The sequence below is a fragment of the Diplotaxodon limnothrissa genome, linkage group LG23, assembly GCF_057381915.1.
Source record: "Diplotaxodon limnothrissa isolate DT_005_m linkage group LG23, D_limnothrissa_male_GT1.1, whole genome shotgun sequence".
Classification (NCBI taxonomy): Eukaryota; Metazoa; Chordata; class Actinopteri; order Cichliformes; family Cichlidae; genus Diplotaxodon; species Diplotaxodon limnothrissa.
The window spans coordinates 15,686,183-15,710,124 of NC_140617.1; the positions used below are offsets into that span (position 1 = coordinate 15,686,183).

General features: G+C 40.5%; 1 protein-coding gene across 2 annotated transcripts in view; it reads right to left on the reverse strand.

Annotated features, from left to right (window-relative positions):
* The window catches only part of slc1a7b (solute carrier family 1 member 7b), a 47,311-nt gene extending 26,572 nt beyond the window's left edge, over window positions 1-20,739 (reverse strand). The window contains exons 1-2 of one of the 2 annotated variants that reach the window (XM_085348837.1): window positions 20,599-20,739; window positions 12-91 (exon numbers count right to left, since the gene is read on the reverse strand). In XM_085348837.1, the coding sequence (XP_085204963.1) occupies window positions 12-91; window positions 20,599-20,739 (221 nt within the window). The remainder of the gene's footprint in view (window positions 1-11; window positions 92-20,598) is intronic. The other variant, XM_085348838.1, reaches the window with a different exon arrangement.
* Between the last annotated feature and the right edge of the window lie 3,203 nt (window positions 20,740-23,942).

A 23,942-nucleotide genomic window follows, 5' to 3' on the forward strand; every position in this document is an offset into this window, starting at 1 on the left:
CGTGCAGGTACCTGGACACGACGAGTGGGAGAATCAGCATCTTCAGCATCCTCATTAGTAGCTCACCAGGAAACTGAAAGTACTTCACCTCCTGTCAGGGTAAGAGAAGAGAAATAATGGTCACGGGTAATTTTAGGAAGTCTATCACACAGATTTTTGAAAAGGACCTTATGTTACTTAAAAAGAAATAATGAACAGGAGCAGGGCATGACAGTGACACATAATGAATTACCTTTTGAAGAGTTTAGATGTCTGTTATAAAAAAAAATTCAGTTTCATGGACAGAAATGAGACTCTGACTATTTTCCTATTTTTCTTCTTTGCTAATAAATGGGTACATGTTTAATCTGCATTGTAAACACCTTCATCTCACCCTATCTCTTGCACTCTGTCACACCAACTCTCTGAATGTCATCCTTCACTACATGCTCTTTTACTGCTGCCTGGCAGCTCCATCTTCAGCCTTCTTCCTCTGCGTGTTCTCCAAACTGTCCTAGCCTTGTGTCTCCAATGTTGTCTCCAAGCACCTCAGCCTCAGCATTCCCTCCTTATGTTCTCCTTTCTAATCCTGTCCCTCCTGGTCACTCCCAGCATTCTTAACATCCACCATCATACAGGAAGAAAATGCACATCCAGCACAAGCCATTATAAAAAATGTGATGCTGAATTACACTTAAATATTGTAGATTTCCTAGTACAGAAAATCTTTTGATTCATCACTGTCCTTCCCACACCTCTGCCAGGTTGAGAAACAAAATATCACAAGACTTGCAGAAATAGAAAACAACATTTTTTTGTCCTTATGCTAAGTTTAACAAGCAAAATGGTATTTGAAATTTTGATTTTCACAACAGTAACAATGTGTGGAATTTGAGAAAAAGAGATCATTTCATCTAAAGGATAGATGTAACACCCTTAGATGAGGGCTGGTTGCAGCAGAATAACGGTGGCTCACAGTATCACGTAGCAACCTGTATTTAAAAGTGGTTTGTTTCTGTAAAATTGTAGCAATACATACTAAGTAACAAAACAGTATGTGCCTCAGAGCCCAAGCTTGGGCATCATTTAGAGACTCAAATCTCAAAAGATGGGAAACAAATCCAGCACTCACGGATCAAATGTTCTATTTTTGAATCCTCTCAAGGAGCAGCATACACCTGCTGGTTGAAATTCACTCTACTTGGTGAAGCACGCTGACAATAAACACAAAGAATGAGAGAAAGAACATGGGAGCTTGTATGATGGAAAGATGGAGGTGAATTGGTGAAAGAGAAGCTGGAGAAAGTGTTAAGAGCCACCACATCATCTACAAGCTTATGTCAGTATAGAGAAAAGGGTTCTTCAGGTATTGTCTTTAGGTTCAGTAATTGGCTAAAAGAGGAGAGCGTAACAAATGCGATCATTTCATAGCAGTTGTAACTGAAAACCAAGATTTGAATATGTGAATATTTTCTCCCTTCTTTAGACTTTAACCCAGGTTTAGCAGCAGACCATATGAAGTCGACAGGTGGTCACTTGGCTCAAGTCATGCTATGCACAATTATAACCATACATGCACAGTACACCCATAAAATAATGTAGCCACAATTTTAAACAGTCTAAAAATACCTGTCTTAGATTGCAGAGGCAACCCATATGGAAAAGATATATATAAATCTTATAAAGTTTGTATCTGTCTTGTGTGAAACTTGTATGAAAAGCATACAAGCGTGAAAACAGATATAAGATCCCTTGAAAAATTATATAATGAAACTTGTATGTTTTGGATACTTACTAAAACAATATATGAAAGTAATGAGAAAGTGGCCACTTTCATGAGTCACATATAAGTTTTTACTATTTCTTTTCCATATGGGAAAGCAGGAAACAAAAAGGAGAAACATTTTTTCTGAAAGTGGATCAATGAACTCACCAGCTAATTGTGAACACAGAATCTCCTCAGCACATTTCTACTTGTTTCGCAGTTTTTCAGTACCTCCATGCTTTAAAAGTAGTTGCACAAACTGACGACTGAGGTATTTTTGGTTTCAAAGAGACATTAGAAGCAGTCTGACTGTTATTGGCCTATCCACTCTGTCTTCTTCTTTTACCAGGACTGCTACAGAAGCACTGAAAAACTTGCACAGCTATGACTTTTTACTAATATGGCTATTTAAGGTTTTCATTAACAAACTATATGAATTAATGCAACTTTTATTATTAATAGAATTCAGCTAAGGGGGCACAGATACTTTACTGGGTGGGCCTAACAACAACACTAATCATAACCTAATCATATTAAAGTATCCATAAAGAAATTCTGTACATTAATATTAACAGCTGTAGCAGAAAGCTAGCTCTCTTATTCATAAAACTGGCTCTGTGCCACAACTAGGCAAACTATAACCCTGGTAGCTCTGATGCTAGCGTTTAAAACCCAGCTAGCTGGAGCTACCATCACTGACATATCAAACATTTTGGACATTTACTGCAGTGCTGCTTCTTTTTTGTTTCAATTCAGTGGGCTACATACTGAACTTTAGAATTACAAACAAAGTATCAATCCTTATTGAAAATCGCTAACAATTTCTCCGTCATTGAGGAGGGAGTGCCACACAGTTAGTCATTTCTTTTTCATTCAGATTCATTCCTGACTGAATAAGTGGGAAAAAAATTAACAGGGTGAATTAACAAATTGTTAAAAGTGTTTAAAAAGCAAAAAAAGGCAATTGTGTTGCCAAGGCCGATTGACTTTGATGTTGACTTTAGCCTTGAGATGAAATTATGTCCCTGGCTGTCACAAAAGCAGTGATTTTGTAATTCCAGTTGGAACAAGGTAGGTGATGAGTATTTTATCAAGGTTGTAAATCCCACAAAGCCTCAGATCTTCTATTGCTTTCATTTGTATATACAGATTTTCCCCCCTAACTGGCAGTTTATTATAACATACTGGAACAACTGTAAGTTCATGACCTGCGATAAATTGAAAGCCTGTCGTGGGAGTACCAGGCTATCAATTTATCGCATGGATGGAAAATGTGATGTTAAAGTGGTCCAGAAAAAGAAAAATCTCACTGTTACCTTTCACTGGTGTTGCATTTCTTTGATGTTTACATGAGAAGTTGTTAAGCATTAAACAGAGATTTGTTAAATCAGATGGAAAAAAACAGCTGCAGCAGAGCGGGCTTACACATATGGACAGTGTATTAACATGGATGACATACCAGCTTTTGACCTACAACAGCTTACATTTCCCTGCTTTTCACTGCATATGTTCAGATTTCATTTTATTCAGAAATTACCCCAGTTGGTCAATAGAAAACGGTCAATAGAAAACATGTAGTCGCTTTCTTGTTTGACCTTTGTTGTCCTCTATTTTTTGAATTTGGATTTCCTTGTTGATTGTAGCCTCCTTTGTGTTTCTCCATGTTCAGTCATGTATTAGTTTTGCTTCTGTGTTTTGTTGCTTCCAGATTTATTTTGTAAGTCTTCTGTCTCTTGTGCTTTCCCTTTATTTTCACTTAAGCAGGCCTTTCATTTCAGCTCTGCATTGTTGCCCCATGTCTCAACTCTACCAAATTTACTTTCTGCATGTTCTCTAGATGAATACAGGACTACCTATATAAATTTAGCTTGGTTTTTGAGCTGCTACTCCCACAGAGGTCGATTATCTTGTTAATGGTGTCACATCGACATTGTGCATGACTCTGGATACTGTGGCGCTTCTGAAAAAGAAAGCCTCAAATCACAAGTACTTGACTTCCTGGTATAACTCTCTAATGTGCACCTTATAGCAGATAACCCAAAAGTTAGAGAGAAAATGGTATCTCATTAATTTAGAAGATCTTCATTTAACCTGGAAAAATAGTTTATTGCTCTATATAAAAGCCCTCCTAAAATGACATCTTACTTTTCATTAGTGAAGAAAATAAGAGCAACCCCAGTTTTCTTTTCAACACTGTAGCCAGAATCAGTCTGCTGAGCCAAACTTTCCTTGAACCTTAACTAGTAATGAGCTCACAAGTTTCTTCACAAATAAAAATATAACCAATAGAGAAAAAATTATTCATAACCATCTCATGCATCATTACATGCAGATACTTTCAATAACAGTACGACTGATGAGTCGTACTGTTTTATCTCAAAGATAGAAAGAGTAGTTTTAAACTTAAGTGTCTAATCAAAGACACTTATATTTCAAAAAAAGCATTTTTTAAAAATCTTTCACAAATCACAAAATCAACACCTACTGTGAAAGTGGAGTTCAACTGACTATTACTCAGTTTTATGGAAAGAAATCCCTTCTGATTGACTTTAAGAAACTCCCAAAGCAACATCACTGGTGTGTAAAGTAGACCTTGTTGTTCATTCCTCTCACAGACTCTATTACTCAATAGAGACTGGCGTAGGTGGAAGGAATATTTCAACAGAAAAAGAGGTGAGAGTCATGGCTAAGCACAGAGAGGTAAATCTAATATGCAAGTTTTGGGGAGTTTGTCGGCAGATCCTGTGGGGTTTTGTGTGTTTGTGAGTCCACCAGGCTTAACACTGGCCTCTGTCCAGTGCAACAGCGGACAGCTGTTCTCTATCAGCTGTGCTGTTTCCATCCCATGCAGCCAGAGCGCATATCTCCAAAATGAAACTGGCAGTGGATCAGTTGCTTGACAAAGCTTCTTTCCTCCCAAGTGGTCTCTACGGGCGCAGTGCAGTTTCAAAGCTCTGAACCAGGATCATGCAATTTAAAATATAATTACACTTCATGCACCAGAATATAAAGATCAATTGAATATGTGCTACACAAGACCTTACATAAAAGTATTTATGTTTTTTACGTTTTCTTTATTCTCTTCTCATCCCATCATAAATAGAGGGTGGTTTTATCTTGTGTTAAATTAATTGGTTAATGCCCTTTATTAATAATGAAGGTGTTATAACGTTTTCACATACTAAAAACGAGATGAACAAGGTGTATCGTTTATTTATTTTAATGTTAAACATGTGATTGAGGCTTCAATTTTGAAGTTAGAAAATACAAATGGTAATTGAAAAAAGTGAGTCCTTAGAGGTGCTCTGCTGGATTCAGAACCACCGGATGTATTATTAGAGCATGAGCACCACAGAGTTTACTGTGTATAATCTGGATTTCTTTTGGCTTTTAAGCTCTGTCTGTTAGATTGTCAATACTTCCACCTTTGTTTTGTTCGCCCAGTGTTTACTCTGTGTATAATAATCCTCTTTTCCCTTTGTCAAAGCTTCTGTTATGTTCCTGTGAAGTCTTATGTTGCTTGCTCCTGTTTCTAAAAATAATAATTTGATATAATAGAAAAATAATAATAATATAATATAAAAATATGTTTATTCTAAATAATAAATAATAATTCATGAATTCAAATAAATATCAATTTTTAATAACATGACACCTAATCACATATGAACATGAATTAAAGGCCCTTTAAGTTTATGTAAGTCCATCCATCCATCTATCCAAATGACAACCGCCAGGTCAGTTAAATGTGAATGGTATATTGTAGCCATTAAACAAATAATTAAGTTCAGGTACAAATAGAGGGGTTGGCTTAGAAAAAGTGCATAAAACTCAATTTGTGGGTGTGACAATAGCTGACAAAATTTGCTGGAAATGTCACATGTGAAAAATCTGTTACTGTTCTCTACCTTATTTAGACTACTGTGTGGAGATGGGCTTATTTTTATTGTATTTGTATTTATTTGTTCAAAATCGACTTGTCTGTCTGTCCATCCATTCATTATCCTCCACTTATCTGAAATCGTGTGTGCAGGACCTTGTGGAGCTCCTTTTGTGAGAGAGACTGTTGACGTGGACAAACAATCTCTGTAATCAATTAATTACGTAAACCAGCCAAACATGATTTCCTCAATCAGCAATGCTTTTCAGTGTGGTGATTACACATTTTTATTACAGGCACAATATCTGTAATCACAGCGTAGACAATTTTCTTCCCTGCAAAACTTCAGTTTACTATTTTACTTTTATGTTTTTTTGTTTTTACATTTTTTTGTATAGCTTTAGTCTTTTAATTCATTCTCACTACTCTCAGCCTAACATTCAGCCACATATTTTCTTTAGGAGTTGGTAGAGACCAGAAACAGTTAAACAATAATTTGTTTCTTTCAATGTGTAAAAATGCAGCTCTTTGTTTACGAGGTATCCATATAAAATGAAAGGTTGCAAGCGTTCAGTTGTGAAGACTCCTTGCCAATAGCAATCATGGTCTTTTGTGTTGATTGTTGGATGTTATACATTTAGTCACTCACAAAAAAATCTAGAAGAGCTGTGGCGGTGCACATTTTCACAGATAGGCTGAAAACAGGGCAGTGACCCCAAGCAAACAGATGTGGTGGCTTTAAAAACAGTCGGTGTCCTGAGCTAATCCCACTAGAAATTGGTGGGATGATACAAGGAGAGCATTTTACAGGAATTATTTATACAGGGAGGCAAATTGACAGGAATACACAGGCTCCAGTACAGCGCTGCAGTGATCTGAGCCCCTAGATCCCCTGGCAATATGATTGTGTTTGTGAGTTAGCCTTGGTCCAGACTTATCACCACCTAATTCCCTAATCATGATCAGACCCAAAGATACAAAGTTATTTATATTAAAAGCATTCAAAAAGCAACACAACTTGATATCTAACCAACCAAATTAAACACACACCATATTAATGTCTCATTTGAGTAAAACAGCACTTCTTTAGTAATTTGGGGAACAGGGGTACAAGTCGAACTCAAAAATATAACTTAGATCAAGCGCCTCTTTGCAAACATTATTAGATAAGAGTTTGAGTAGAGAATAATAATTCTGAGAGTCAGTCTTAATGATCTATAAATACCATTAGCCAGATTGAAATTCATCATAGTTGTTTGTTAAAGGAATTAATTTGTTTCTTTTAAAAAATATTTGGAGGAATAAAGGTCTGAAAATATTTTAAACTGTCCAAAATACAACTAGTAAAAAGAGAAATGAATGGCGCTGGCATGGAAGTGTAATATTGTTTTCCAGGGATAACAGAGGGAGTTCACTGAGGGGGGTTATTGCTGAAAGAGGACAGGAGTCAAGCTATCTGAGTATAGTGTGGAAGTGCAGCTGAATCCCATATCACAGCATTTATGAATTTATAAAGATAAATATCAATATATTGTTCACTTTGTTTTTGTTGTTGTTCTATACTTTATCGCTGCTTTTAGCATCTGAGGTATGTCGCAAAATCCACACTGCTGTGCTGTCTGAGTCATCCATCATGCTGTGTCCCAACCTCTAAATGCAACTTCATTATGCTATTCATACTATTCACTGGTCATAGACTCTCCTGCTGCTGATTTGCAACTGTGGGCTTGCTCTTTATTGTTTTGATCTTGATATGGTGTCATTGCTTATCATTTTGTTAAACCAACCTAGTCATTTTCAGTAAAGTATCTTACCGCATTGATTGCACACAAAAATGTGGTCCCTGCACTTTTTGTATGAGATTAAACAGTTTCTGTTTGGTGTGTGGAACTGAGGAGAGAAGTGCTACACAGTGGGGTGTTTCTTTAAAGAGGCTTTAAAAATACCTTAAGATGAGCACTGAAAAAATCTGATTTCTTAAACATTCCATCTCTCTTTGTACTTCATGTTAACCTTCCCTCTGCAACACTTTGGATCAGCTGGAGGTTTTTCAAAGAACTAAAGGGACATTCTTATAATAAAATTTTAAATTAGTCCAACTTTGAGGCAATAATTATATGGACTACGGATGTGTCATAAATAAAAAGGTGAGTAACAAAAAGAAAAAAACAAACAAACAGAAGAAAACCGTTACCATAAGAAAGTCACTGTGATGTCACCTTTAGAATGGAAAACTCAATGATTTATTCTTTACTTCTATATGTTTTCATAGGTAAACTGGGAGTTCATACAGTACATGCAGACAGTGTGTAGCAATTGATTAGCAGTAGTTAACTATATATATTTAATTCCCTTATTTGAGTTGTATGAAGCAGCATTAGCTTCTAGCTGGCAGACCAACTGCTGTGGAAAGTTGCTGACGTCACTCTATGTGACACAAATTGCTGCAGTTTTATTGACTTCAAGGACCAAAAAGGAAAAATCTTCCTTTTTCTTTTTTGTTTCTGACATTCCTGCATTGTGAGTTATGTTCAGTAAACAGTCTGGCTGCAGAAGTCCATTCATCCATTTTAAAATGCTCATCTGGATGTAGATCGCACAGGCAGTGGTCTTAGCCAAAACCTCCCTCTCCATGCTTACCTCTTCCAGCACTTCTGAGGACAGACTGAGGGATTCCCAAACCAGTGGAGAGATGCAATTTCTCCAGCATCCTGTGTCTGAGCCTAGCCTCAACTAAGAGGCGTCCAGGAGGCACGCTCATCAGATGCCTGAATTAACTCCACTGGCTCTCTTCGATCAGAAGCAATGGCCCCACTCTAAGCCCTCCTGAATAACCAAGTTCCTGACCCCATAATGCTTTTGGTCTCTACCCACAACTCATACCAACAGTTTTTCATTAAAAAACAAAACAAAACAATAAAAATAAAACTGTAACTCTGAGAGAGGATGCACCTCACACCCAAGACACTGAGCAGAGAGCAAAACTAGAGAATTGTTTTTGGAAAGACACATTTTCATAAATAATTCAAGCTTCCTTGAAATATTAATGAAGGTCAAGGATTTTCCATTCAGAATAACTGTATTGTTACTAAACACAATTGCATTGTTAGTTTAATTTTCACCTTGTAAGGCTGTGTGTGTAACCGTGTGTGTGTGTCTGTGTTTGTGCACGATCAAAATGTCCGTTACTGTATATATGAGTTTTTTCTCATATTTTGTCACAAAACATAAAAGGTGTTGACATGAATAAAGGTTTTTGCAGATGTGTGTTCGGTGACCCATTGATATGTAATAATGTCATAGTTACTGCAGTTTTTTTTCTTTTACTTCAGATCGAACTTTTTTTTCTTTTTAAATTTTGGCTTAGCAACAAAATTGGCAGTTGCTTGCTTGATTGATTCTTGTAAATGTTGTTCCAGTCTTATTTATACTTCCAGGCTGTGCAAAGTGCAAAGTTAGTCTCTTATTATTTTAAAAGCAAAAACTGTCTAAGTTGTCACAAAAAAGAAAATGCTGCAAAGGTGTGGTGAACAAGAGGCGTCCAGCATGCTAAGAAGCTAAAAATGCCAGTACACTATCCATCAACTTATGAAAGTCATGTTTTGCACAGAGTTGATGAATGTAGGGATGGTGTCAGGGGGGAGGTGTACAGACAGTGGACTGAGGGTCTGCAGGGCGAAGTGGATGCATTATGATAGCTAAAGCGCTTTTCTGTTAAGCAGAGAGAGCTTAGTTTGCTGTGTAAGAGCAGGATTAGCACTTGCATACGACCAGCAGAGAAGGTCTGTTGCAGCTCTGCTCATCTTGCACTCAGGCATTAAGGGTCAATGTGCGTATGCCTGCATGTGTGTGTGCGTGTGCAGTGAACTGGGCAGTACAATTTGACAAGGTTCACCAACCAAGTGTGACACAATGAAGCATTAGAGTACAATAAACAGCATCACTGAGAAAAGTTCGTTATAGTTATATATACCAAACATGTTGTTTATGTTTTGTAATACAGCTATGTTGCATATATATATATATATATATATATATATATATATATATATGTCAGTGGCTTCTATCTCCTCCTTTGGCCAGCCTATTACCCCAGCAGGGTACCTGATCACGGGCAGGGCGTACGTGTTGATGGCCCGGATCTTGTTCTTACCATTCAGCTGACTCCTCAGGACTTGCCTGACCCTCTGCAGGTACTTGGTGGTTGCAGCTTTTCTAGCGGTCTCTTCATGGTTCCCATTCGCCTGCGGGATCCCCAGGTACTTGTAACTGTCCTCTATGTCTGCAATGTTGCCTTCTGGTAGTTCAATCCCCTCAGTTCTGACTACCTTCCCTCTCTTTGTTACCATCCGACTACACTTCTCCAGTCCGAACGACATTCCAATGTCATTGCTGTATAGCCTGGTAGTTTGGATCAGTGAATCGATATCTCGTTCACTCTTGGCATACAGCTTGATGTCATCCATGTACAGGAGGTGGCTGACAACTGCTCCGTTCCGTAGTCGGTATCCATAGCCAGCCTTGTTAATGATCTCACTGAGGGGGTTCAGGCCTATGCAGAACAGCAGTGGGGACAGAGCATCTCCTTGGTAGATCCCGCACTTGATGGTGACTTGTGCTATGGGCTTGGAGTTGGCCTCTAGTGTTGTACGCCACATCCCTATTGAGTTCCTGATGAAGGCTCTTAGGGTCCCATTGATCTTGTACAATTCTAGGCATTCCAGTATCCAGCTGTGGGGCATTAAGTCATAGGCCTTCTTGTAATCAATCCAGGCAGTGCACAGGTTGGTCAGTCTGGTCTTGCAGTCTCGGCTGACTGTTCTGTCTACCAGTAGCTGGTGTTTTGCGCCTCTGGTATTCTTGCCAATTCCTTTCTGTGTCCCGCTCATGTATTGACCCATGTGCCTGTTCATCTTAGCCGATATGATGCCTGACAGGAGCTTCCATGTAGTACTGAGGCAGGTTATTGGTCGGTAGTTGGAGGGGACCGGTCCCTTCTTGGGGTCCTTGGGGATCAGGACCGTCCGACCTTCGGTTAGCCATTCTGGGTGTCTCTCGTTAACTAGCAGCTGGTTCATTTGTGCTGCCAGACGCTCGTGGAGTGCAGTCAGCTTCTTTAGCCAGTAGGCGTGAACCATGTCGGGCCCTGGTGCTGTCCAACTCTTCATACTGGAGACCCTTTCTTGGATATCTGCCACTGTGATGGTTACTGGACCCTGTTCAGGGAGGTCGCTGTGGTCTGCCCTCAGATCCACTAGCCACTGAGCATTGCCGTTATGGGTTGCGTCCTTCTCCCATATGCCCTTCCAGTATTGCTCCGTCTCCAGCCTTGGTGGTGCTGTTCTCTTATTGTTCCCTTGCCACTGAGAGTACACCTTTGCTGGTTCTGTGGAGAACAGCTGGTTTATTCTCCTGCCTTCTATCTCTCTGGTGTACCTCCTCAAGCGGCTGGCCAAGGCTGTGAGTCTTTGCTTGGCAGTTTCCAAGGCCTCAGGTATGGACAGCTTGCTGTATTTCTTATGCACCTTCTTTGTCGCACCTTTCTGCAACTCCGTTAGTTGGCTAACCTCCCTCCGTGCTGCTTTGATCTTGTCCTCTAGCCTCCTTCTCCATGGAGGGTACTGCCCCTTGTGGCTGTTCAACTTGTAGCCAAGCATCTCACTGATCACTGCTGCCGTATTGTAGATCAGCTTGTTAGTGTCGGTAATCGTGGTTGTAGGTATTGTCCGTAGTGCTGCATTAACATCATCTAGCAGACCTTCTGAGGGTACTTCACGTAATCTTGGTAACCGGCTACGGGGGATCCAGGTTTCAAGCTTGGCCATGATCCTATTTTTCAGGTCAGTTCCTCTCGCACTCAACGGTCCTTCTCCTATCGCACTTGGGGCTATGTACCCAATCTTGGGTGGGGGCGATGATATCTCCCCCCTGACCTGGCGTCCTGACTCCTCCTTGCCGTAGCATTTGTGTTGTACCTCGTCAATCTCTAGCTGTGAGAGCAGTCCCTTCTAGCTGTGAGAGCAGTCCCTTCTTCAGCACCCTGAGGCTGTACGCTAAGCGGAAGGAAGGGGGCCGGGGACTGGTGAGTGTCAGCACCACAGTCCAGGATGAGACAACGAACATCCAAGAATACATTGGGAAGATGGCCCCAACTGACCGAGTGCTCAGTGAATACCTCAGGCAGCAGAAACCCAAGAAAGAGGAGGGAGACGAGGAACCATCATGGAAGGACAGGCCCCTGCACGGTATGTACCACCGGCAGATAGAGGAGGTGGCTGATATCCAGAAATCCTACCAGTGGCTGGACAAAGCTGGACTGAAAGACAGCACAGAGGCACTAATCATGGCAGCACAAGAACAAGCTCTGAGCACAAGATCCATAGAGGCTGGGGTCTATCACACCAGGCAAGACCCCAGGTGCAGGCTGTGTAAAGATGCCCCAGAGACAATCCAGCACATAACAGCAGGGTGCAAGATGCTAGCAGGCAAGGCATACATGGAACGCCATAACCAAGTGGCCGGCATAGTGTACAGGAACATCTGTGCCGAGTATAACCTGGAAGTCCCGAGGTCAAAATGGGAGATGCCCCCAAGGGTGGTGGAGAATGACCGAGCTAAGATCCTGTGGGACTTCCAGATACAGACGGACAAAATGGTGGTGGCTAACCAACCGGACATAGTGGTGGTAGACAAACAGAAGAAGACGGCCGTAGTGATCGATGTAGCGGTTCCGAATGACAGCAATATCAGGAAGAAGGAACACGAGAAGCTGGAGAAATACCAAGGGCTCAGAGAAGAGCTCGAGAGGATGTGGAGGGTGAAGGTAACGGTGGTCCCCGTGGTAATCGGAGCACTAGGTGCGGTGACTCCCAAGCTAGGCGAGTGGCTCCAGCAGATCCCGGGAACAACATCGGAGATCTCTGTCCAGAAGAGCGCAGTCCTGGGAACAGCTAAGATACTGCGCAGGACCCTCAAGCTCCCAGGCCTCTGGTAGAGGACCCGAGCTTGAAGGATAAACCGCCCGCAGGGGCGTGCTGGGTGTTTTTATATATATATATATACACTCAACAAAAATATAAATGCAACACTTTTGTTACTGCTCCCATTCCCCATGGGATGGACGTAGAGACCTAAAATTCATTCCAGATACACAATATAACCATCCCTCCCAAACAGTGGTCACAAATCAGTCCAAATGTGTGGTAGTGGGCACATCTGCTATATTGAGATAATCCATCCCACCTCACAGGTGTGCCACATCAGGATGCTGATCTGACATCATGAGTAGTGCACAGGTGTACCTCAGACTGCCCACAACAAAAGGCCACCCTGGAATGTGCAGTTTTGTCTCACAGCAAAATGCCACAGATGCCACAAGCAATGAGGGAGCGTGCAATTGGCATGCTGACAGCAGGAATGTCAACCAGATCTGTCGCCCGTGCATTGAATGTTCATTTCTCAACCATAAGCCGTCTCCACAGGCGTTTCAGAGAATATGGCAGCACATCCAACCGGCCTCACAACCGCAGACCTCGTGTAACCACACCAGCCCAGGACCTCCACATCCAGCAGGTTCACCTCCAAGATCGTCTGAGACCAGCCACCCAGACAGCTGCTGGAACAATTGGTTTGCACAACCAAACAATTTCTGCACAAACTGTCAGAAACCGTCTCAGGGACGCTCAACTGCATGCCCGTCGTCCTCATCGGGGTCTTGACCTGACTCCAGCTCGTCGCCGTAACAGACTTGTGTGGGAAAATGCTCACATTCGATGGCGTCTGGCACATTGGAGAGGTGTGCGCTTCACAGATGAATCATGGTTCACATTGTTCAGGGCAGATGGCAGCTGGGAATGTCCCAGTTCTTGCATGGCCAGCATACTCACCGGACATGTCACCCATTGAGCATGTTCGGGATGTGCTTGACCAGCGTATACGACAGCGTGTACCAGTTCCCACGAATATCCAACAACCTCGCACAGCCATTGAAGTGGAGTGGACCAACATTCCACAGGCCACAATTGACAATCTGATAGACTCCATGCGACGATGTGTTGCACTGCATGAGGCAAATGGTGGTCACACCAGATACTGACCGGTTCTGGGTCCCCAGACCCCCAATAGCGCAAAAAACTGCACATTCCAGGGTGGCCTTTTGTTGTGGGCAGTCTGAGGTACACCTGTGCACTACTCATGATGTCAGATCAGCATCCTGATGTGGCACACCTGTGAGGTGGGATGGATTATCTCAATATAGCAGATGTGCCCACTACCACACATTTGGACTGATTTGTGACCACTGTTTGGGAGGGATGGTTATATTGTGTATCTGGAATGAATTTTAGGTCTCTACGTCCATCCCATGGGGAATGGGAGCAGTAACAAAAGTGTTGCGTTTATATTTTTGTTGAGTGTATATATATATATATGTATATGGGATTGGAAAAGTTACTTTACAAAATGTGAGCTGTGAGTTTGAAAGCTGTAGGTTCTGGAAGCTTCAAAGAGAGGCATTATTGGTGGGATAACTGAAAATATAGGTTCCAGAACTTGTAAAGCTTTCTGCCAAGAAATGATATTATTTCCACAGCTTATGTCATCATGTCAGACCTGCTGAACATTATTTCTTATTTAATAGAACTGTTATCTCTGGCGCCAAAGGACATCTTATGTCATGGTGCTTGTACCATAATGGACTCCTTGTATTTCTAATACCTCTGTTTCCCTTCAGTGCTTCCCTGTCTGCTTCCCTGCTTGTTTTTCCTTCACTTTTTCCCCAGTTTTATTTCAAAAATTCAAAAATCTTATTGCTGTCATCAGTTTCACCTGCTCCTATTAGTTCTGCTCTTTGTTTAGTCCTGTTTCTCTCTCATTCTGTCTGTTTGTCTTATTTACACTTCACTCTTCCTTTTGTTTACCCTCACCCTCTGGACCAGCACTTTCAGTTGCAAAGTGATTGCACAGGTTGCCTAGTGGGAGGCGACTTGAAGGCTTGCAAATAGTTACAATTTATAATTTAATTTGTTGCACTTGCAGAAAGATAACCAACATATTGCAACCAATCAGAATTAGTCTTTCCTACAGAACACAATGTGATGTTCTTTATTGTGAGGGTTTTTTTTATCCGTATGTAGAGGGTAACAGATTTGCAGTAGACTTGCAACAGATTTATCACACTTAATCAGACAAAGGAGTGCATGTAATTGCCTGCCTAACTCCATTCAAACACAAATAAACAGCAGGCTGACTCTGTCTAATTGCCACTTTATCACAAGTTACAAAGTTACTTTGAAGATGGCATGTGACCGTGACCAGTCTCAGACTTGGCTACCATCTTTGAAGCAACCAAATGAGTGACAGCAAGATCATAACTACACTGGTCATACTTTTTATTTGATAAATATTCTTCTTCTGTTTGCATTAAGGTCATTTTAAAATACACATACCACACTCGCTGCAACCAGATTCATTGAACAAAATGACAATACCTTGACACCTTGAGATGTGAAAATGCCCAGCACCACAGCTGCAGTTTGATTCCAGCTAGTGACTTGTGCTGCCATTCCTTCAAATTTCTAATCTGCCTCTTTGCTGTTTATGAAGCAAAGAGGAAAGACAAAAGTGCAAAAAACCCAGAGAAACGCAAACCCGAATCTGACTTTGTGGTCTTTACTAATTCATTCTCACATCAAATATGCAGAAATAGTTTTCCTCTTTCAGTATGAAACAGGGGTTTTCTCTAATGTTGTCTTTCCTCTGCAATATAAAAGGCTTTGAGGCAGCTGCTTTTATAACATCGTGCTATAGAAATAAAACTGAGCTGAATTAATTTGAAAAGTATGGAAAACAGACTATTCGAGTTTAGCTGCTTCACCTTGGGGCTTTCAGTCACTCTGAAAAAAAAGTGTAGGTCTAATCAGTGCTTCAGTCAAAAATATACAAGAGCCACTTTATTAGGTACACCTCTTCAAAAGCTCATTAATGCAAATATTTAATCAGCCAATCAGATCACGGTGACTCAGTGCATTTAGGAATGCAGGCATGGCCAAGATGACCTGATGAACTTCAGACAAAGCATTAGAGCATAAGATAATTTAAGTGACTTAGAATACGGCTGTTACTGGCAGACGGCCTAGTCTCAGTATTTTTGAGAAGTTTGAGTAGTTTTGATGTGCACTGAATGGTGTATGAATGAAGTCTGAATGATAAAGTCTATCTATCTATGCATCTGCAGCAGCTGAAGACCACACCAGGTGTCAGACAAGTACAGGAAACTGAGACCACAATTCACACAGGCTCAACAAAAGTTTGTAGTAGGAAGTTAGAGAAAATGTCACCTGGTTTAATGATTCTCATTTTCTGCAGCAACGTTTGGATTGTAAGATTGTCACACTTTGGCATAAACAACATGACAGCCTCAATCCAACCTGCCTCGTATCAGTTGTTCAGGCTGGTTATGATGTAATGTTGTGTGTTTATTGGCACATTTTGGGCCCTTTAGTACAAATAGTGCACTGAGCCTTGTTGCTGACCATGTCCAGCCCTTTCTGACCACAGCTGCTTTCAGCAGAATAATGAACCATATCACAAACCTCCAGTCACCTCAAACTGGAATCTTGAACATGACTGCACTGTATTCAAATGGCCTCTGCAGTCACCAGAGCATCTTTGAGATGTGGTGAAACAAGGGATTCACATCATGGCTTTGATATACAATCTGCAGCAACTCTGCTTTCATGTCAATATGGATCAAAATCTCTGAGAAATATTTCCAGTGTGTGTGTCCCTGTGGCAAAATATTTTCCCGATGACAATCACCAGCTCCACCAGGTATTTGTGCATCTGTCTGTTGCGATCTCATCACAGAAATAATCTTGAGTTATTTTTACATTCTTTGTCAGTCTAACTGTGAAATTTGCAACTAATGGGCTGCTTCTACAGACTTCCATTATACTGTAATCTAGTCACCCACCCAGTACCCAGTCCTACACTTGTACTTCATATATTCCTGTGCTAAAAAATGTTAGGATGTCTCTTCTCTTCAGATTTTAATTCCTTTGAATATTATCTTTGTTTTTGTTTTTTCTTCTTTTTTCATTTTTCTGCTGCACAGTCCAATCCCCCTGCTCCCCGAAACAAGCTAAGTCTTATCTCACATACACACAGACAAACACAAAAACACACTTAAAAAGATTAGCTGTACTTCCTGTTTATGCCCTGAACCCCCAAACACAGAGAGGATCTGTGTTTGGGGGTTCAGAGCAGAAACAGATAATCTGCCTTGAAACATAAATGTCTTCTGTGTAGGTTGCGATGAGCCCCACTGACAGGCACTTTTATTTGATGTACAATTAGAGAAAGCATTTATTTGATTGGATTGTAATCCCCTATTATGAGAGTAAAGGAGCCACAAGCTATTTTTAGGTCTATTTGAGAATTTGACAGAGCTTTAGACAGAAGGCTGATGGGAAAGAAAAAGGCTGCATTTTGTTTACGGATCCCATTAAAGCTGCTTGTTGACCGAAGCAACTTTACTGTAAATGAATGCTTAGGTTTCCTGTACATGCTTTAATAAATTAATGACAACAAACATGAATACACACACACAGGAACACAAATACTTCCTCTGCACGAGGGATATAATAAATATAGCAACTAAGTTATTGTTTTCTCTTTTGGTTTAAATTCTCTTATATAGTAACAGCACAGCATCACCAGAAAAACAACTGTAAAGGGGTTCAAATGGCCAGTGTTTATGTAGTATGTGGTGTTATTTAGAAATTTAGAGTAAGCGAGAGACACTGTATTGCCTTTGCCAAGTATTTGCTTATCTGCCTTCACATGCATATGAACTTGAGTGACATCACATTCTTAATCCATGGGGTTTAATATGATGTCAGCTCACCCTTTGCAGCTATAACAGCTTCAACTCTTCTGGGAAAGGATTTCCACCAAGTTTAGGAGCGCGTTGAAATTTTTGTCCATTTTTCCAGAATGACATTTGTGAGGTCAGACACCGATGTTGGATAATCATCCATGTCTTTATGGACATTATTTTGTGCACTGGTGTGCAGTCATGTTGGAACAGGAAGGGTCCATCCCCAAACTGGTCCCACAAAGTTGGGAGCATGAAATTGCCAAAAATGTCTTGTTATGCTGAAGCATTAAGAGTTTCTTTTACTGGAACTAAGGTGACTGAGGGCAGCTCGTGAAAAACAAGCCAATGCTGTAATGCCTCCACCATCAAACTTTAGACTTGGCACAATGCAGTCAGACAAATACCATTCTCCTGGCAACTGCCAAATCCAGACTAATCCAATGGATTGCCAGACAGAAAAGTGTGATTCGTCATTTCAGAGAGCACATCTCTGAGAGCGCACCACTGCAACTGACGTTTGGTTTAGATGCAACTGCTCGGCCCACTCCATGAAGCTCTCTACGCACTCTTCTCGAGCTGATCGGAAGGTCACGTGAAGTTTGAAGGTCGCCCTGTGATTTTACGTGGCCTGCCACTTCTTGGCTGAGTTGCGATCGCTCCCAATCGCTTCAACACTAACAGATGACTATAGAATAGTCAGCAGTCTGTAGTGAGCACAAGTTGCACAAGTAGCATCCTACCAGAGTACCGTGCTGGAATGCACTAAGCTCCTGAGAGCGAAGATGAATATTAATATAACCAGGTTAAATTTTGATATGGCTTTAAGCTATACATCATACATATGTATGGTACTTTGAGTAGCAGGTGGATGCTGACACAGGAGACTGCAGGCCAATCACTTTCTGTCTGCTATGCTTTACCTCAGGCGATATGAGCCACTGAACTAAATCTCTCAACCTTGTTCATTTTGGAGCGCTTTGGAGCCTTGAAAGGAGTAAAATATCTGAGAAAATAATATGATCTGCTGTGCAGTTAACTGTGCCAACAGACCAGGAGGGCTGCACTTCAGTTAGTGAATTTCTGGTATTTTATTTGTAGGCATCTAGCTGGCCCTATGTTATGAGTTAGCTTCTGCTACCTAATATTTGGACTGCAGCTTCTTATCCATTTATGGCTACTTGTTAAATGTTAAATTCAGAGGGCTCATATTTGCTTTTGGGAGTCACTGGCAATCAGCAAATTTTAATGCACACGACTATGGTTTGATATATGAACAAGTAAACAGCTTTTGCTTACTATACTTATTCCTTTTATTATAGTGGCAGCTCAAAGTTTCCCCTTCAGTAGAAGTGATGTAGAGCTAAGTGCATCGTTTTGTGTTTTGTGTTTTGTGTGTCTCTCCTCTCTGAGTCAGCTGCAGTACAGGGTAGAAATGAAAAGATGATATTCACGTGTAAGGCGTATATAGCTGGATGAAGCTAGAACTGATAGTTCACAGGACAAATCTGAGGGGCAATGAGTGAGTAAAAAACAAGGTTCTGTAACACAAATTAAAGCTGCACCCACACTGGAAGCAATTCTCAGTAATAGTATTCTCAGATACCAGAAACTGAATGATGTTCGGCGATTGAACCTGGTACAGGTTAAATAACTGCTGCCATCCAAGATAAACATTTCTTGACTTTCAGGTGAGACCTTGAAATGACTACCAATAACATCACCATGTACCAGTGACTGACATGTATGCTGAATATAGAATAGACAATTGCCTACTAATTAGGTAACTTTCAGCTTCAAAGCAGTGTGCAAGGAGTGGATCACTTCCAGTGTAGATGCAGCTTCCGCCCCCCCCCCCCACACACACACACACACACACACTCCAGAGACATGAATGCATTCCCAAGGCATTTCCACCCAAATTTATCAATCACAGCTCAGTAGAATTCAATTTTTATTCATTCATCCAAAAGATTTCAACACTAATGGTCTAAATCTCAAAGTACTGCTTAGGAAGGTAGCTAGATGAGTACACAGTGCTTTTCTTTCTTGTTTTTATTCAGTTTCATGCATGTTTTTACCTTTAATTTATGGTGGAAAAAAACTACTTTAGTCACTCGTGTTGTATGAATGAGCAGTTCTTAGGAAAGCTAAGACCCACAACTTGCACAGCCACTTTGAACAGGAACAATCACACATCCATTTGGTGAGTGTATTCTTCTTGCTGTGCTCTTTTCAAAAAGGAACTTTATTGCTCCTGCATGTGTTTAGGAGACATCTCTACCCAAAACAGTTACACTCTATCCAGACAGAAGCAAATGTAAAATCAGTGCAAAGACACATTAAAGCAGGAGTACCATCAAGAGTGTGCTAATATAACTTTTCACTCATTTAGCAGAAAAACAAACGCATCATTTCTTTTGAAAATTTTACAATAACACTTTTGCTGAAGCCTCTGACTGATTTGCTTCCACAATGTTTTTCCAGCTCTTCCCCAATAAACTTAGGAATTTAAATATGGAGACTGCTGGTCTTTCCATCCAGTGTTTCAGGTTATTATCTCGCTATACACTAAACTCCTGGCTAGCCAGTCTTACTCGCTTTGTTATTGCCTGTTTCCTCACCATTCTAGCAATACACACAACTACTTCCTGCAATGCATTATAATCCTCATTATTGCAGAGAGTGTAGTAAAATTTTATCAAATACAACCAGAGGGTTTTTCATTCTCCTGTGGGAATTATTGCGATCGCTTTCAAATTGTTATTATTTGATATTGTTATGAATGCAGTAGGTTTCCTGGAAATAAGGTCTGTTTTCTGAAAATTCAGACGATTTTTAGTTTTTGATGACAGCCTTTATTAAACAGTACAAGGGTAAGCACTTTATCACTTAGCCAATATGCAGTTTAGGGTTAAAGGCTGAACTTCAATAAAACTGGGAAAATATTGGTATGAATAATAATGCTTTACATGGCTAATATAAGCATCATTTTCTCAATTTGATGAAAACAGCAACCTTATGTCTTTGTACTGAGTATACATACAGGATTCTCTCTGCATGACGTCACACTGGGTCAAGGGGAGGAGACACACTGACCTGCTCCGTGAGACGCCGTGTCCTCAGGAAGAAACCCAAAAGACATCCAATGACCACAGCCATCACTGACATGATGAGGAGCCCGTTCTGCTTGCAAACATTCTTCACCCTCACCCACACTGCATCCAAAGCCATGGCCATTGTGAGTCACCTGTCGTCTGTCCTCTCAGCAATCCATAAATATGGCCCAACCAAAGCTTTAAACTCCAGGTGTAAGAATGAAGGAAAAATATAAAATGAATGAAGAAAAACTATGCAAAATATCCACTCCTCTGCGACGTTTTAAAGCACCTTTGGGCTCAGCATTCCTCTTGTCTTTACGCTGCAGCAATCTGCACTAAGCTAAGAGGATCCTCTCACTTTCCAGGCATGTCCTCCCATCCTGCCCCACCCATCAGCATCCCTGTGTGGGCTGACCCACTGTGAGTGGGTGGGAACAGCTGGCAACCATGTCACAGGGGGTTAAAGATTCCCAATCCTGTTATAGTGCAACTGTATTAAATAGGTCTGAAGCTGGATTAAAAGTCCATGAACAATTTGACAAAGGTTAGCAGAGTAACCTTACGGACCCTCTGAGAAAACAGGGGGATATGTCTCACACACAGTGGTCATAGAACTGCTTTTTGAAAACTTTATGTTGGCTAAATCAGCAAAGCAGAATTCATGATGATCCTGGGGTTTGCAACCCAGTATCACCAAGAACAATGCTCATACAGGATTTTGGACAATTTGCTTCCAAACCTTGTCACCATTTTACTATACCCAAATAAGATCTTCCTCAACCTTAAACAAATTCAATGAAGATGTTTTAATTAACAATTTTCACTATTTGGGCATTTGTGCCATTTGTGTCAGTAAATGAACTACACTAATCTCTCATATCATCTAACAATGTTATTTCAGTTCCCTGAGGTTTGTGGGCATCCATTTATATACCACTCTCTTAAGGTCTTAAGCATCTCAGTCAGGTTTAGGTCTGGACGTCTGACTGGTCCATTGGAACATCTTGATTCTTCAGTCATTCTGTTCTGCTGTGCTTTGGATTATTGTCCTGTTTCATGACCCAGCTTTGGCCTAGTTTTAGCAGACCGACAGATGGCCTCATATTCGACTCTAGAATACTTTTGTAAACAGTGGAGTTTATGGTTCAACTCAGCGACTGCCCAAATCATCAGCCCTCCAACACCCTACTTGGCAGCTGGTAGGACATATGGTAAATGGAGTGATTCTTATATAGCGCTTTTCTACTCTCCTGGAGTACTCAAAGTGCTCTATACAACATGCCTCATTCACCCATTCACACCCACTTCTATACACAAGTGCAAACTAACCTGCATTCACACTCCGATGAACGCATCGGAGGACAATTTGGGTTAGTATCTTGCCCAAGGATACTTGACATGCAGACTGGGGAAGCCAAGGATCGAACCACCGACCTTGCGATCAGTAGCTGATCTGCTCTACCACCTCAGCCACAGCCACCCAATCTCATCTGTCCTGATGTCTTCTGGTTTCTTCAGATACAGCTTTGCCACTCTTAGCCATGCTGCCACGTTCCTTTTTAGAGAGAATAGGCTTTCTCCTGGCAACCTTTCCAAACATACCACATCATACGTATTCAGTTTCCTCTTAACTGTATGTTACTTCTAAGATGCTAAATGAGGCCTGTAGAGTTGAGACATATTTGTCTTGAATGTTTTCCACTTATTAATAATCATTCTCACTGGAGAATCGTGGACTAAATTGTTTGGAAATGATCTTATAGGTCTTCACAGACTGATGGGCTGCAGCACTTGCTTCTTAAAATCACTACTGATCTCTTTTCTCCTTGGCATTGTTTTAACGCACACCTGAATGCTGGAGCTCAGAAAACTGCCAAAACATCTGCTTTTATAGAGGTTTCACACTTTAGATGCCGATGAGCATTTAATCAAGTGCATTTGATTATCAGCTCTTGTCGCTAGTTACTTAATTTCCTGAGAGCAGAAGGGGTGTAATTAGTTTTTCACGCACTGCTTTTAGCTTAGTTTTTGTTAAATAAATAATTATATCATGTGATAAGTCATGTTTTGTAGCTTATCTGAGGTTATATTTACCTCATTTTATTTTTTTTTCTTGTCCTGATAAGTAAAACCTTAAGCTCTAAAGAGGGTATACTTAATTTGTTTTTCTACCATTGCTTGTGTTTGACATATTATATATTATATATGTGTTTGGATATTTAAGAAAATAAAAAGACATTTCTTCATTACCTGCCTGTTGGAAGGAAACAAGAAGTAAAGAAAAGATGCAAGCAAGTGTAGAAATTGAAGCGAGATGTTAACATAGACAAAGCGTGCACACTAAAGAAGGTGTTGTACCAAGAAGAGATACCTAAAGCAAAGCAGGCGATCACAGTGGAGTGAAACACACAAGGACAGGAAGTGAAGACTTTACCAAAACCAAGTGAGGTGAGTGAGTCAAAACAAAAGTAAAAGGAAAGCAAAAAGGAAATGAAACAAAGAAGAAGATGACCTTGGGAGCAGGATCAGGTGTGATAGTCTAATCCTCAGGATAACAGCTGCGATTTGCTACTTAACCTTCTCTTAGAAAAAATTACTTTGACATAATTAAGAACAAAGAGAAACTATTTTGTTTAAAATCCACATCTCATTCTTTCATATATAATACATTCTGAATATATACTATATACCCCTCATTAAATTACAATTCAAGTGAAATTAATTTCAAACCTCTTTTTTTATCTCTCGAGCCATGCCAGGCAACTTCTGGTGAAGCACAGAATGAATTTTGAGAAACAGTTAAATGAGGCATATAATTCAAGTTCATACAGAGGTCATGTTCAGCTATTATCTCCTCAAGTTTTCCGACTTGGCTGTCATCTTCACTCTTCTCATGCAAGTACATGGAGCACTTCTATCCTATTTTAAAATCGGGGTATATTTTTGATTATTTCTATTTAATACAACCCTCTCTGAAGGGATAACTTGATTGAAAAAGTCACACTATTGTGACTTTGGCCCTGTCTGCTTTCACTGAAGGTGATAATCTGAAGAGCTGCTTATTGTGTTGTTGGTTTGCTTCTCTGGTCATCATTCAAATTCAAAATTCAATGAGAAAAACAAGTGACTAGGATGACTATAGAACTGGTGAATAGGTCTAGCAGGCAGACAAACCAAGGGCAGTTTATGTAACTGTGTCCGTGCTTTGCAGATGAAGTACTTCATGGTATAGTATATCTGTCATTTAAATAGGTCTGTCATATTTTTACGTAAACCTGGAAATAATCAGAAAGTTTAGATTCATAAACAAAAGAAGGAGAAATATTTCTGATTCTCTGCTGC